Source organism: Oncorhynchus mykiss, chromosome 4 (assembly GCF_057628025.1).
Source record: "Oncorhynchus mykiss isolate SJ-2025 chromosome 4, ASM5762802v1, whole genome shotgun sequence".
Lineage (NCBI taxonomy): Eukaryota > Metazoa > Chordata > Actinopteri > Salmoniformes > Salmonidae > Oncorhynchus > Oncorhynchus mykiss.
Genome location: NC_143025.1, coordinates 45444201 through 45459399, shown reverse-complemented (window position 1 = coordinate 45459399; position 15199 = coordinate 45444201). Strand labels below are relative to the sequence as shown.

The following is a 15199-nucleotide window of genomic DNA, read 5'->3' as shown; positions in this document are numbered from 1 at the left end:
GATTCTAGATTTCATTTTGGATTGGAGATGTTTAATGTGAGTCTGGAAGGAGAGTTTACAGTCTAACCAGACGCCTAGGTATTTGTAATTGTCCACATATTCCAAGTCAGAACCTTCCAGAGAAGTGATGCTGTGCAGGCAGAGATCGGTTGAAAAGCATGCATTTGGTTTAACTTGCATTTAAGAGCAGTTGGAGGCCACGGAAGGAGAGTTGTATGGAATTGAAGCTCGTCTGGAGGTTAGTTAACACAGTGTCCAAAGAAGGGCCAAAGGTATACAGAATGGTGTCGTCTGTGTAGAGGTGGATCAAAGAATCACCAGCAGCAAGACCGACATCATTGATGTATACAGAGAAGAGAGTCGGCCCTAGAATTGAACCCTGTGGCACCCCCATAGAGACTGCCAGAGGTCCGGACAACAAGCCCTCCGATTTGACACACTGAACTCTATCAGAGAAGTAGTTGGTGAACCAAGCAAGGCAATCATTTGAGAAACCAAGGCTGTTGAGTCTGCTAATAAGAATGTTGTGATTGACAGAGTCGAAAGCCTTAGCCAGGTCGATGAATACGGCTGCACAGTAATGTCTCTTATCGATGGCGGTTATGATATCGTTTAGGATCTTGAGCGTGCCTGAGGTGCACCCATGACCAGCTCTGAAACCAGATTGCATAGCGGAGTGGGGATACTTTAATAGTGTTATGCCCTGTCCTAAACTCTGATTGGTTTACATTCAAAATACATATATCTGGAAAAAAAGGAGCAAAGTTGTACATTTGCCAAGAATTCTAGAATCTTAGCTAGACAAGGAAGCCTTGAAAAGGGGAGATAATTATTAAGATCACTACTATCCCCGCCCCTATGGAGTGGTAGCACAAGAGCTGATTTCCATACTTTTGGAATACTGTCTTTCTTGATAATGTTTAATAAAACATTTTAGGTTATTGAGCCAACAATGATGGGCACTGCACACTTAAGCAGCGCGGGATCCAAGTGGATACCCCCTGTGGATTTATTGTTGTCTATTGCTAGCAAAGCATCCATGACTTATTTTGTAAATAACCTAAAAGAAAAGCTTTGACTATAATTTCTCTGATCATTCAGCAAGTTTCCTCTATCAGCATTCAGCCTAATATCATTGTGAATAGGCTTAGAAGTTCTTTCAAAGAGAGCCCGCTGAAATAAAATGGCAATTAAATGCATCACTGATGACATTTTTTCTGTAATGAGGCCAGTGTCTAAATTAATTTGTTGTGGCAGACAGGAGGAAGAAGATCTCTTTAGGGATTTTGACAGTTTTCCAAAATGAAACACAATGATTCCTCAGTTGCTTAAAAGCTTGCCAGTCCGGGCCTAAGCCTCTGTTCCTGGCCTTGGCCCAAGCATCATCTCTATTATCCCTATTATGAATGACTTCTATAATAATAATAATAATTTTGGAATGTACCAGGCATTCAATCTACCTTTAACCCTTTTTTTTTACTGTAGCTGTAACGCCTGGGGTCATTTGGAGAACACACACTTCTCAGCCTTGACGTATAGGTCATGCTCCAGCAGTCTACCAAGCACCTTGCGTACCAGAGACACATGCGCGGCGCGGGTGGTGGAATAGATCGGAATATTATTGATATAGACAACCACGCCCTGCCCGTGCAGGTCCCTGAGAATCTTGTCTACAAAGGATTGAAAGACGGCTGGAGCATTCTATAACCCAAACGGCATGACAAGGTACTCATAGTGGCCCGATGTGGTACTAAACGCTGTTTTCCACTCATCTCCATCCCGAATACGCACCAGACTGACTATACTATACTATACTATCCTGAAATCCAGTTTTGTGAAAAACTGTGCTCCGTGAAATGATTCCACCGCCGTAGCGATGAGAGGTAGTGGGTAACTAAACCCCACTGTGATGGCATTTAGACCTCTATAATCAATGCACGGACGGAGACCTCCCTCCTTTTTCTTCACAAAAAAAGACGGGTGAGATGGGTGAGATGGAGGGCCGAATGTACCCCTGCCCCAGAGATTCCGTGACATATGTCTCCATAGCCAACGTCTCCACCTGGGACAATGTGTACCACGTGACTCTTGGGAAGCGCAGTGTTTACCTGGAGATTTATTGCACAATTCCCCTGTCGATGAGGTGGTAATTTAGTCGCTCTCTTCTTACTGAAAGCGATTGCCAAATCAGCATATTCAGGGGGGATGCGCACCGTGGAACCCTGGTCTGGACTCTCCACCGACGTGGCACCGATGGAAACCTTCCAGAACACTTCTCTGACCACCCCTGGAGAACCCCTTGTCTCCACGAAATCTTAGGATAGTGACTAGCCAGCCAGGGAATCCCCAGCACCACTGGAAACGCAGGTGAATCGATAATGAACAGACTAATTTGCTCCCTATGATTCCCCTGCGTCACCATGTCCAGTGGAACCGTGGACTCCCTGACCAACCCTGACCCTAACGGCCGGCTGTCTATGGAGTGCAATGGGTAGAGACTTCCATTGCGCTAGAGTCAGGACAACATTTACTGTTGATGAAGAGGCATACACCTCCCCCTGTCAATTTTCCTGAATCCAATGTCCTGTCCGCTCGGTGAATGGAGAATCCATCGAGTTGGATTGCCATGGGGGCAAGGCCAAGTGTTTTTGGGACGGACAAGGCCCCTGACTGTGTTTTGATCAAATCAAATCAAATCAAATGTATTCATATAGCCCTTCGTACATCTCTATGGCTCTATATAGCCCTTCATTAGCTCTGACAAATTGAAAACTCTAGTCATTGGCGACTCCATTACCCGCAGTATTAGACTTAAAACGAATCATCCAGCGATCATACACTGTTTACCAGGGGGCAGGGCTACCGACGTTGAGGCTAATCTGAAGATGGTGCTGGCTAAAGCTAAAACTGGCGAGTGTAGAGAGTATATTGTTATCCACGTCGGCACCAACGATGTTAGGATGAAACAGCCAGAGATCACCAAGCGCAACATAGCTTCTGCGTGTAAATCAGCTAGAAAGATGTGTCGGCATCGAGTAATTGTCTCTGGCCCCCTCCCAGTTAGGGGGAGTGATGAGCTCTACAGCAGAGTCTCACAACTCAATCGCTGGTTGAAAACTGTTTTCTGCCCCTCCCAAAATATATAATTTGTAGATAATTGGCCCTCTTTCTAGGACTCACCCACAAACAGGACCAAGCCTGACCTGCTGAGGAGTGACGGACTCCATCCTAGCTGGAGGGGTGCTCTCATCTTATCTGCCAACATAGACAGGGCTCTAACTCCTCTAGCTCTACAATGAAATAGGGTGCAGGCCAGGCAGCAGGCTGTTAGCCAGCCTGCCAGCATAGTGGAGTCTGCCACTAGCCCAGTCAGTGTAGTCAGCTCAGCTATCACCATTGAGACCGTGTCTGTGCCTCGACCTAGGTTGGGCAAAACTAAACATGGCGGTGTTCGCCTTAGCAATCTCACTAGGATAAAGACCACCTCCATTCCTGTCATTATTGAAAGAGATCATGATACCTCACATCTCAAAATAGGGCTACTTAATGTTAGATCCCTTACTTCAAAGGCAATTATAATTAATTATAATCAATGAACTAATCACTGATCATAATCTTGATGTGATTGGCCTGACTGAAACATGGCTTAAGCCTGATGAATTTACTGTGTTAAATGAGGCCTCACCTCCTGGCTACACTAGTGACCATATCCCCCGTGCATCCCGCAAAGGCGGAGGTGTTGCTAACATTTATGATAGCAAATTTCAATTTATACAAAAAAAATGACGTTTTCGTCTTTTGAGCTTCTAGTCATGAAATCTATGCAGCCTACTCAATCACTTTTTATAGCTACTGTTTACAGGCCTCCTGGGCCATATACAGCGTTCCTCATTGAGTTCCCTGAATTCCTATCGGACCTTGTATAGAGCCATAATATTTTGACTGCTGAGTGACAGAGGGACAAGTTAGTGTGGTTTTTAAGGTAATGTTTTTGTTCTTAGATGTCATTTGTACAGATTTAATGTCAAAAGTATTTTCATTGTATTACCTTTTGTTAAAGTCATGTAGTTTTATACATTTGAATGTCAGACAGCGTAATGTATTTGTTATCATAGTAAATATAGTTTTTTTTCCTTAAATATTAAATATAATTTTAAAATGTACATTCAGTGAAATGTTGCTGATACACCAACACCAAATGTGAAAAGAGATATAGTTCTTTACATTGATTTATGAAATTGACAAACTGTCTTTCCCTTCAATTGATTGTGATGACAACAAAACAATATTGGTCTAAGCTATTGTATTTGTTGTAGATGCAGTGCAATGGAAATGGTATACTGAACAGTCATAGCAAGTTGCGCGTGTTTACAATATAACTCCTCTGTCAAGCTGAAGGTGTTTTTGGAACTGACGTCTTTTTTTTAAATAGTTTTTTTTATTTCATAATTCACCTTGAAAAGTGATTGCCATTAAATGTCTCTTATTAGAGGGCTCTTTTTGCAAATGAATGTATCAGAGACCATCTTTGAATGCACAGTTGGATTTATTACAATTTGAGTGGTCAATAATGTTGTAGGTTACATCTCAGTGATGTGAAATTACATATTTTCTGTTATAAAAGTTACAGTATCTGCTCCACCACAGCACTACATGCACTGCTCAGAGCAGCGACAGGCCACATGGGCTTCTGCCTTCTCCATCAGGTCCACACTCTTCTCATAGATGCTGCTCAGACCTTCAGAGCGGTTCAGGTTGGAATCTGTAATAGGAAAGAAAGTAAGAAATTAGGAACTGCAGATCAGTATTTATTGGATACATCAGAACAGTATGGTGTCTTCAGTAAAACAGTTGTCCATTATAGACTCACCGACGGGCAGGCAGTGGAAACCGATGGTGATGGGGGTGGTCCTCACTGGGAGGCATCCAGGCAGACACCGCAGCACAGGCTCAACAGAGTAGCATTTGGACTCCCTGTCATCAACGATCACCTGCTTCTCCAGCTTCACAGACTCGAGCTTCATGAGACATTCTGACATAGAGAGGTACAGCAATAATATGTTAACTAAATGAACTGACATTTGTAATGCAGCATAAGCGGTAGGCTAAGACTTACCAGACGCATCGCGGCAGCTATCAGAAGGAAGCACCCAGGAATGGGCAAAGCTGACTGAGCTCTTGGTCAGGCGGCCACTGGGTGTACGGTACTCCTGTCTGTTTTCGCCATCAGCCTTTCCACAGAGTCCACAGGTCTGTCCCTTCATCCAGTCCACAACTTTAATCTGAGTGCCAAAATCACACAACAACTTAGAACAACTTTAGCTTATATTTTGGTAGCCTTTTAAACAAGTAATATGCTATTCATAAATTGAATGATACAGTATTATTGATATTATGACATAAGATTCCAATCACCTTCCATGAGTTGCTATCAAAGTAGACTTCTTGGAGACCATGGCTTGGGGCATAGAGAGACACGCCTTTACCCTTCCGATCGATCTTGATAGAACCTTAGGCAAGAAAATAAACAATGTTGTAGTTTATGGATGAGGCCATTTTCTATTATCTTATTACTGCAGTACATTAGATTATTCTAGTTATTGTGATGTTGATAAATAAGGTTGAAGGTGCATGAGAAACCTGAGGGGTCCTTGTATGGGAGGTTGTCGTTGGAAATTTCCATTTCATTGACCTTCACCATCACACCATGGTCTTCAGTGTACAGGTCAACATCGCTGGAAGTGTCAAAGATAACATTTCATACATTGTTATTGATGGAACTAAGAAATATATGTGTGTCAAAAGCAATTGTTTTCTAAAACAATACTCACATGTCAGAGATTTTCACATTGATGTGGTTTTGTTCAGATGCATGATCCTTCTTCAGCAGAACCATGAATTTGAGCTCTGTGGTGCAATCCTGAGCCAAAACTTGGTAGCAGGAGAGAGGCATGTTGATCTTGTACTTCTTGTTGTTAAATGTTGTCAATGTGTCTCTGACCATGCTACATTTAACTGGAAAACAATAGTGTTAATTTATACCTTCCTTGCCTTTTTTAACGTTGTACTGTGACATTGTTTTGTTTTTTAGTTTTTTTTATTGTTTCTGCTTACCTGCGTTGACTTCAGAAAACAAGTAGTGGATTTTGTTAACAATGTTGTCATCAAAGGGAGAAAGATCAGTCATAGACTCAAATGGCAGAGAACAGGGGAGGTTCACACCCAGTTTATACAGTGTCATCTGTGATTTAGATACACAAATCAGAAACAGTCAACCAAGAGAAGTCTGGAGAAATAAAACAGCAGAAAATGCTATTGTGGGAAAAACAATGTTCCTCACCTTGGGTGTTTTCAGAATGACATCCAGGGTCCTTTCAGATGTGGCAACCACAGTGAATTGAATCTGTTTCTCACTATTTTTGTCTTTTTGCATTGGAACCAAGTCAGCCAGGTAATATGGGATGTACCCAGGGATGAATTCAGACACGCTAGAAGAGAAAAGGTTACACAAATCAGAAGTTGTTCTTGATTTGTTCATTATTCAGCTATCACTAGTAAATAACAAATGAGTAACCGTACATCCTAACATAGCGCCAAACAGCCTTGGGAACCTTGGGGAGTTTGTCCCAAGACAACCTCAGACGAACTGCAGGGCTTGGACCAACAAGACCAGTCTCAGCAGTGACAAAGGTGTTATAATCCTTGCACTCTGCCCCCCAAGCAATCTTGGCCTAATTAGGAGAACAAAATAAAGTGTACATTTTTTTAGTATACATTAGTTGTTATTGCTACCCACGGTACAAGCTAAACATTAAAAAAATGATCAGAAAACTTATATTGTAGCACCATTTTACGAGATATTTGATCTTACAGTGATTTTGTGTTTGCTGAGCAGAACACCATCAGCACACAGTTTCCAGTTGTCGTTCTCATCAAGGGCAGCCATAATGATCTGCATTCTGGAAGTAGCTTTGTTCAAGTAAGCAGTAACCTGGTATCCCTCTATCTTATGGTCAGCTCTCACTAAACGGAAGAGGATGATCACCATAGGGGCAAGTTTATTGCCAAGGAATTTGTCCTGAGAAGAGAAACACATTTTAAATCTTAATTCATCTCTGCGCTCTCTCCCAATGGCACACAATGAAAGAGATGATAATCTTGACTCAAGTTATGATGGTGAAGTGTCACCTGCTTGTAGATGGCATGGAAGCTAGAGGCACTGCTCTTGCTTCTGGAGATGACATTGGAGGTGGCTTGAGAGTCCTGCAAACAAACAGCAAAACCCAGGGTATTTACGGAAAAACTTTTATACAAACATTTATTTTTGTCAACCATATCGTAGATGAAAATTCCTCAATATTGTACCTTGTGATTCTTTTTGAATTTGCGGTCGTTGGGGTTGTAAGGCTGGTCGGGGACGTCAGGCTATTTGGGTAGAAATACCAATACATTTAATAAATTCTCTTCACATTTTTAACATCTATGTATGTTTGCAACAAGTCTGTGCCTTGTTTGTCAACTCCATAAATATCTGACTCAAAGAGTTTTGTGACAAACAGTACCCTTACCTTGGAGATGCGAGAGCTGGAGGAGCTGGAAGAGCTGCTGCTCTCTGATTTTCTGGATCTAGAGCGGGAACTACTAGAGCGAGAGCTGCTGGAACTAGAGCTGCTGGAACTAGAGGAAGCTCTGGTGCCGTTCTTCAGATCAGGCAGCAGAATTTTCTTGAGCTTCAACAGTACAGTTTTTCCCTCGGGAGCTTCCTCCTCTTCGTTCATGGTGATGACTTTGATAATCTTTTCTGCAGCCTTGGGTCCAACTTGCACTTCAAACTCCAGCCTCTCGATGGCGGGTTCAGATGCTGCTAAAAATGGAATGCATTACAAATAGCTAAACAAATTGTTGCAAGTATATGCTGAACTTGGCTTATTACCAAATGAATGCTTACATGGTTTCACAGAAATAAGGACTGAATGCTTTCCAATCATGTTGTAGAAAAGAGTGTTTCTGATGAAGGCAGCACTCTCTGAGGTAAATTCAAAGCATGCTTTGACTCCAAGCCTTTCGACACAGATTGTCTCCTCAAGATGGACTACAATTGCCTTAATGATGGGCTTGAAGTTGGATGGCAAATCAGAATAGAGGATCTCGGAAGATCTTGACTGAAAAAATGATATAAATTCACAAAATGTATCAAATGTCTGGGGTCTGTGGTTAATCATTTCTGATTGGCAATGCTTATGTGGATTTAGTTTTGAACAAGTATTTCATACAAACTCACCAAACTTCCAGCAAAAGAGGCAGCAGAGTCTGCAATCATAGATGTGAACTTATCCCTGGACTGCTGTGTGCTTCTTGCTACTCCTTGGGCAGGAATCAAGGGAGTTATTCTCTCGGCTGGGACATCCTCCACATTTCTTGCCACAGCAAAGGTCTCAATGCTGTTTGAAGGAACATAGATCTCAAGAAAACTGTAGGTCGGCAGCCGTGTTAAAAAAATATTAACTTAATTTAAACAGCTATTACATCCTCTTTTCTGACCAAGAAAAAGATTGCCCTTACTGTGCGGCAGCAATATGCTCAGGAGGGGAAACAGGGAAAGCTTCAAACTTGAAGTTGCCATTAGCGATGTCAAGCTGTGCTGCAAATTTTGCAGGGACAATTGTGCGGACCTTAGCTCTTGCCATAATAGCAGCCTGGATGAATGCAGTGTTCACTCCCATCACAGCAAATGTATGCATGACAATGCTACAGGAAGAGGAGACATTTGTTAAATTTACCAAGATTTGTGGTATTAATGATGTCATCAGAAAATATTGGTCTTATACCTACCTTGGTCTAACTTCGGCGTGTAGCTCAATGTTTGTTTTCAATAGCTGGGCAGCATGGAAGGTTTCAGGCAGAGCAGGTGTCAGAGTGGCACGGACTAAGAACATAAAGATAAAAGCACATTCATATGGGAGATCAGAGATCTAGCGAAGAACTACTAATTACTAAGCAAGAACTATTATGATATAGTTACCATTGACGTATGCTTTAGCGACAGCAGCAGTGTAGTAACTGAGCTCCATGGGCAAACCAACAGCGGTGGGGAAGATGCGACGCACCTCTGCAGCCAGCAGGGGCTTAACATACTGGAAAGTTGCTCCAGCCAACAGTGCCTTCAAGGCATTTCTTCCCAAAGCGTGTGCAGAAGGACTGTTGGCAAGCTGTGGGATATTATTAGGTTTAGCTGTTTTGTCCCTCAACTGTGAATGTTTTATGAATACTTTTGGAGACTATTAAGTTATATCATCTGTTGTACCTGAAGTGCCTGATCGATGATGGACTTGTCGATGTTGGCAAAGGCAATTTCCTGTCCAAAGAACTTCACATATATGGAGGCTAGGGGCTTGCTTGTGGCTAGGGACCTCCAGTCAGACAGCTGTGGATAGATGAGTAAAGCAAACCTGATTGATCAATTTCATTTAAAAAATCCACAGGGATTGAAGCAATTTAAGATAAATGTGTAACGTAGTGGTCGTTGATACTTACAGCCTTAATGACACGCCTCATCTTGGTGATCCTGTCAGCATTTTCAGGAGCTGGGGGTAATTTCAGAAGAGCCTCCTGGATTCCCTCAGTTCTCATTCCAACCTAAGGGGCAAACATTAAGCTTGGACAGTTTAAAAGTGTTTTAAATGTTCTCAATCATTATCATTTCAAGGTACTTTGAAAAAACGCCTTTACCTCAAGAACATCAGCAGCTGCTCCAGCAAAGTAGGTGCGAGCTTTGGCCACGACAGTTCTGGGGAAAAGGGTGGCAGCATCGTTGATGTAGAAAGCACTGGCAGCAGCACCAATCCTCAGGGGATCTTTAAGATGGGGAAAAATGACTGTTAATGAATGACTTTGTTGATGTTTAGTGAATGATGCTAATGGAACAGTCGTTGCAAGCCAAGGAAGATAAGAGGAGGACCTTACTGGAATAGGCATCCAGGTGGATGGCTTGACTGAAGTGGCAGCTCAATCTTCTAAATTTGTTGCTGAGCATCTTGACAGCAACATTGCAGGCAGCAGCACTAAAATGAAGGAATAGCAACTATGTTATTAAATCTGATTCCATAGATATTGAGAGAGATGTAATGACATGTAAAGGTGAAAGAGTGCTCTTACACTGAGGCAAAGTCAGGGGCGGTGCTCCTGGTCAGGGACATCATGTGAGAGTAGGTGAAGCTAGCCACCTGCATATTTTTCTCTGTTTTCAGAATGCTAGCTAAAGTAATCACCAGGCCCATTGGGGGCTTTGTCTCAAACAGAACAATGCAGGCAAGCATGCGGAGCTCTGGGTGGAGAGCCTTGTCCATGAACAACTGCACAGCAACTTCCTGGACCTATTTCACAACAATAATGCAGAGATTTGAATGGACTTCGCCAATGAGAATCATGATGTTGTCATTTGCAATTTAATGGAGGGACTGTACTCACCATTCTAGGCTCCCTCTTAGCAATGTTCCTCAGGGCCAAAACTGCATCAGCCTGGACTCTCAGGGGCAGAGCAGCAGCTGCAGTTCCAAACACGGGCAGGAGCTTTGTGATTGGTTTAATGCTAGCAGGATGGCCAGCATTACCCAGAGCTTTAAGAACCATGGAGAGTTCCTCAAATTTGCTATTAGCAACAGCCTGAACAGCAAGTTCGTGGATGGGCTGTGGGAAGACATGTACAGTAGATATGTTTGAATAACCTCAATCAGTAGATCATCATATACATGAGATGACATCTACCTCTTTGAAGAGTATCCCAATAGCACTGATTTTGCTGATAAATCTTTTTTTGAGGGAAAATATACTTGATACGATTGTGATATGTTGCTATCTCACCTAGCTATCGTAAGAGCATCTATCTGTTAAGTGACTCAAATGTAAATGATTATAGGAAAATACATCCAGTTTACCTTCACAAGTTCAGCGGGGCAGTTGGGATGTTCAACACAGTATTTGGAAACCATGGTACCATAACCAAGCATGGTGAGCTCACGTAGAACTGGGTGTGTCTGAATCTTGTGGTTGAAAGCCAGGCTCTGGTGGTGAAAAAGGTATTTTTTTGAGTCATCTTTATATAATTTCTTACAAAATATTGAAGAGATAGGACAGTGTAGAAGGAGTAAAGTGGGTCCAGGATTCTCAACCAGACGGCCGCGAGCACATATGTGACCAGCTTCAAAAAGCTAAGCGTATGTCGCACATCACTACTTCACAGGAGATGCATTTGCAGTTTATTCTTTCAGAAATGCCTCCTGGAACATGTGAACTGTCATGTGCCTTCATAACAAACTTGTATGCCATCTGTAAATATGAATACAATTGTTAAATTAGGAGCCTAGTTGGTTTAGCCATGGAAAAATACCTTCCCGCTAGCCATGATTGGCTGAGATAATGAATGGGCTAATGAATGGGCTGGACATGCCGAGAGATGAGTTTGTGTTGGTCTGCTATGTAGCACGCTTCTGTCTATAACATGAGCTGCTCGGTATATGTCAATAATCCTTGCTACAGTGGCTTTTTTGAAAGATATAATGCTAGCCATGGAGATCTGCAAATGTTGCCCAGAATTTATTAGGTGCTATCGACAAAGATTAGTGGGAAAAAGTTGTGATGGACTACTTTCTGCACACGATCAGTGTGAACCGAAGTGACTTGACACAACAACGGGCCCAACAAGCTGTAGCTTGCTACAAACCAAACAGAAAAGACACACTGCCATGAAATGTTCATCCATGTATACTGGTAAGAGTGTAGCTACATTCTCAGATATTACAAGTTTCAAATTTAGTCAGAAAGTCATTTTCATTGCAAGTTCAAGCGTACTGTTAGCTAGCTAGCAAATGTTAGCTTGCTGGCTTGCTAGCTAACGGCACGTGTATGATCTCTGTAGTAATATTATTTGTATCTCAGAAAGCCACTTGTAATTGCTGATTATGGCCATCGATTGTATTTCATGAACATGTGTACATGTCCAGACAATAGTAACCATCCACTTAGCTACATGTGGCTGGGGGTGGTTATATCATTTATGTCACATGACCCATCAGTTTTGGACAAGTGTCTGGGTAAGCATAATGCATAATTATCAAATAATTATAAAATATTTTTATCCGGACACTTTCAAAGTCAGATTAGGATATAGGCCAAGGACTAGATAAAGTGCATTTTTAACTGGAGTTTTCCCTATTTTAGGCTACTACTTTCACCACTTTTAGTCTTGAAATCTTTGGTTGTTTACTACACTACCTTACCTTCTCTGTTTAGCTCATGGTCTCACATGTGAATCCTTAAAGAGATGGTGGGGCTAGGGCTTTAGAGGGTGTGAACGATGCCGAATAGGTTTAAACGCAGAAGCTCTCCAGTAGGTGTAGGAAAAAATTCAAGGGACATTTTCTCAAAAGTGAGGTTACAAGTTGACCAACTTTCAAAGCAGAATTACTTTCGCATTGTTCCTCAACTGTGGTGTATGATATAGCGTTTTGTAGATCTGAGTCCCTACTTTAAATTTAAAAAACACCAATTGTTGCTACATAAAACTGAATCGAGGCTCTGGGTCACAGATGTGTTGAAGGTAATGGTGTTAACCACTAGACCACCTCATGCTACAATTTTTAGTCATCTTAATGAGGAAATCTATAAGAATGCTTAAACATCATTTAAAGGTTTACTTACTTCAACAAGCTTGACAGTCTCCAGATCAGCAGCCACCATATGCACAGCGGCAACCAGAGCCTGAGCAGCCTCAAAAATAGTGATGTCACCAGCCAAAAACTTCTCCTTGATGAATCTCACAGCCACTGAACTTCCGATAGAGGGGACAGCATCCAGGATCCAGTGTCTGAAAAAAAGGTTTTCTGTCATTGGGTCTTTGTTTGAGCAATTGAGCAATAATTGTTTTTACCTGTAAGCTGGTTTGGCCTTGAACTCAGCCCAGATGGCATTAATAGTCTCAGAGCTTGCCATGCGCAGGAGCTGAATAAACTGCAGAAACTTAAGAGGAGCATCTTCATGGACCGGTGCCGTGTTGTATGTGACCAGATGATTCAGGATCTTCACAGCCTAAACAATTATAATGAAGTGCTTGTATTAAACCTTTGTTATCTTTGGCTTTACATATTGTCAGGCTATTGTATCAAATAATAGATAGAGTCATTGAGTCACTGTACCTGAGCACGTGCGTTGCTGATCTTAAGGAGCTGAATGGGCATCTGGAGAATCTCAGTGGCAAACTCATACCGGATGGATCCACGGTGAACATAGTTATTATCGGGGACAATAATTGGATCCTTCTTGATCTCAACGAAAGTCAACATTTGTCTGTGAAAGGTAGTTCATGGGAAACTTTTAAACCTATAAGCTTAATAAAATGAAAATGTTTTCCTTTTGTACCACAAATCAGTCAACATACTTTGCTTCCATTTGGGCAGCTCCTGACATCTCATTGAATGGTGTGAACTGATGGAGCTCAGTAACAGTGGCCTCCAAGATCAGAGCACCATTGTCAGCGGGCTTCATGAGGTAGTTGTAAGTGGCAGCTCCCATCAGGGCCTCCCCTCTCTGTTTAGACAAAACACAGAGTTGTATTGTCATGTGAAGTGTTTCTGGTTATGTTTTTCCAACCCCCAAAATAGATACTTATGCTCATACCTGCCGGCACTCTACACACTTCTCTGTGTAAGCCAGACCAAAGTCCTTCATGATTCTCTGCTGACAGTTATTGAGATCCTTGCTCTTGGTCAAATGGATGCGCTCTGCCTTGGCATCTTCCCTGATCACATAGTGGGTCTTGCACACTCCCTGAGCTCCAGCCTAACACAAAAGAGAGCATAAGTGAGGAACTCAAACATTGCTTACTGAAACATGTTTTGCATCTACATATGAACATATATACAAGTTTTACCTCCTGCAACTCATAGACGTTTTGTGTCTTCTTGATGTTGAGCTGAAGAATGTTCAGGATACCTCTATGGACATTCAGCACTGTTTCAGAGACAGCAGTGGGGGCAAATACCTTACCCACAACACCCTTGGCATACTCAAACTTGATGGGAATCGAGAACTGAGCAGCCAGGGCTGAAGTGAGTTTTGCAGCTGGGACGAAAGGATCTTTGGGCCACACACCACTGTACTCAAAGATCTCAGGGTTCACAAGCTACAAGAATATATCAATTGATGTATTAGTCAATGTAATGGACATCACATTAAGATATTGTTTGTGTGGGAACTTCATGTATAATAAATACCTTCAGCAAGTAGGTATTCTCTGCAACTGCACTGATAAGAACTTTGCTGATTACTTTTACTCCAGCTCTAGCCAGACCCTCCTCAGGCAGACCACCCAGGAGCAGTGCCTCATACTTGTACACATAGGTCTTACTGGCAGCAAAATCAGGGGCTGTAATAACAATCAAAACATATTTGATGATCTTGTGATCTGAGAACTGGTTTTCCTTAATTTATTCAACTAGAAAAAAATGCAGAAGTGAAACTACCTAATAAACATAAGTAAAAATCCATAAAAATAATATGTACTTACCAAAGTTAACAGATTGACTTGCTACAAGATAAAACAAAAATAATTGTCACAATATGTTACTGAATGTTTTTCAAAAAATGTCATAGATACAGAATTGTACATTTCAATATTTACATAACTTAATTATATTTACATGAAGTTAGTTATAATATCTGCACTAGAATAAGACAGAAAAACTGTACTTACCCACAAGGGCTAGAGTCAGTGCAAGTACTACTGCTCTCATGGCCAGTGTGATGTGAGGAACAACAGTCCCAGTCCGCCTTTTAAAGAAATGCTCTATCGACAAAAACAATCGTAACAAAATATATAATTAACTAATGTTACATAAGTTGAGATCAGTATGTGCCAATAATAAAGCCTGTTGAGTTGGTTATCACTAGTTCTGAGGTGGCCACATACACCCGTAGGTTAGGTTAACCTGCCCCACTGCCATTTAGCCCTTCACAGATCAATGTCCATCTAAGTCCATCTAAGTCAGTTCTTTACTACAAACTTAATTTTTCTTTAAATATTACATTAGTTATTTTTCTCTATTTATCTGATAGACTGCATCCAATTTGTTGAGTAGAGTGTTGGAGGCTATTTTGTAAATGACATCGCCGAAGTTGAGGATCGGTAGGATGGTCAGTTTTACGT

At 41.7% G+C, this 15199-nt stretch overlaps 1 protein-coding gene across 2 annotated transcripts; it reads right to left on the bottom strand.

Annotated features, from left to right (window-relative positions):
* Positions 1-4527: 4527 nt before the first annotated feature.
* Positions 4528-14801, bottom strand: LOC110515334 (vitellogenin-like). 2 transcript variants are annotated; one of them, XM_090233443.1, is made up of 34 exons: positions 14747-14801; positions 14561-14581; positions 14268-14419; positions 13925-14176; positions 13672-13833; positions 13433-13581; positions 13191-13341; positions 12926-13083; positions 12697-12862; positions 10935-11060; positions 10468-10686; positions 10156-10373; positions 9964-10061; positions 9730-9854; positions 9535-9636; positions 9305-9424; positions 9023-9209; positions 8833-8926; positions 8563-8748; positions 8282-8441; positions 7949-8162; positions 7569-7864; positions 7366-7425; positions 7189-7263; positions 6872-7078; positions 6580-6731; positions 6341-6488; positions 6115-6241; positions 5832-6015; positions 5641-5735; positions 5416-5510; positions 5117-5282; positions 4871-5032; positions 4528-4762 (listed from the first exon to the last, which is right to left on the bottom strand). In XM_090233443.1, exons 1-34 carry the CDS (start codon positions 14784-14786, stop codon positions 4650-4652), a joined length of 4980 nt encoding a protein of 1659 aa, XP_090089569.1. In that variant the 5' UTR covers positions 14787-14801; the 3' UTR covers positions 4528-4649. The 2 variants fall into 2 exon arrangements, with proteins under 2 accessions (XP_090089569.1, XP_090089570.1); XM_090233444.1 differs by having other exon boundaries at positions 7569-7861.
* Between the last annotated feature and the right edge of the window lie 398 nt (positions 14802-15199).

What these genes read in the sequence shown, in the direction of transcription:
- LOC110515334 (XM_090233443.1), bottom strand. Translation starts at nt 14,786, where the DNA reads ATGAGAGCAGTAGTACTTGCACTGACTCTAGCCCTTGTGG. An exon ending in ACGTCTATGAGTTGCAGGAG is followed by an intron (nt 13,834 to 13,924) that starts GTAAAACTTGTA and finishes CTTTTGTGTTAG; the next exon opens with GCTGGAGCTCAGGGAGTGTG. An exon ending in TAGCTGCCGCGATGCGTCTG is followed by an intron (nt 5,033 to 5,116) that starts GTAAGTCTTAGC and finishes TCTCTATGTCAG; the next exon opens with AATGTCTCATGAAGCTCGAG.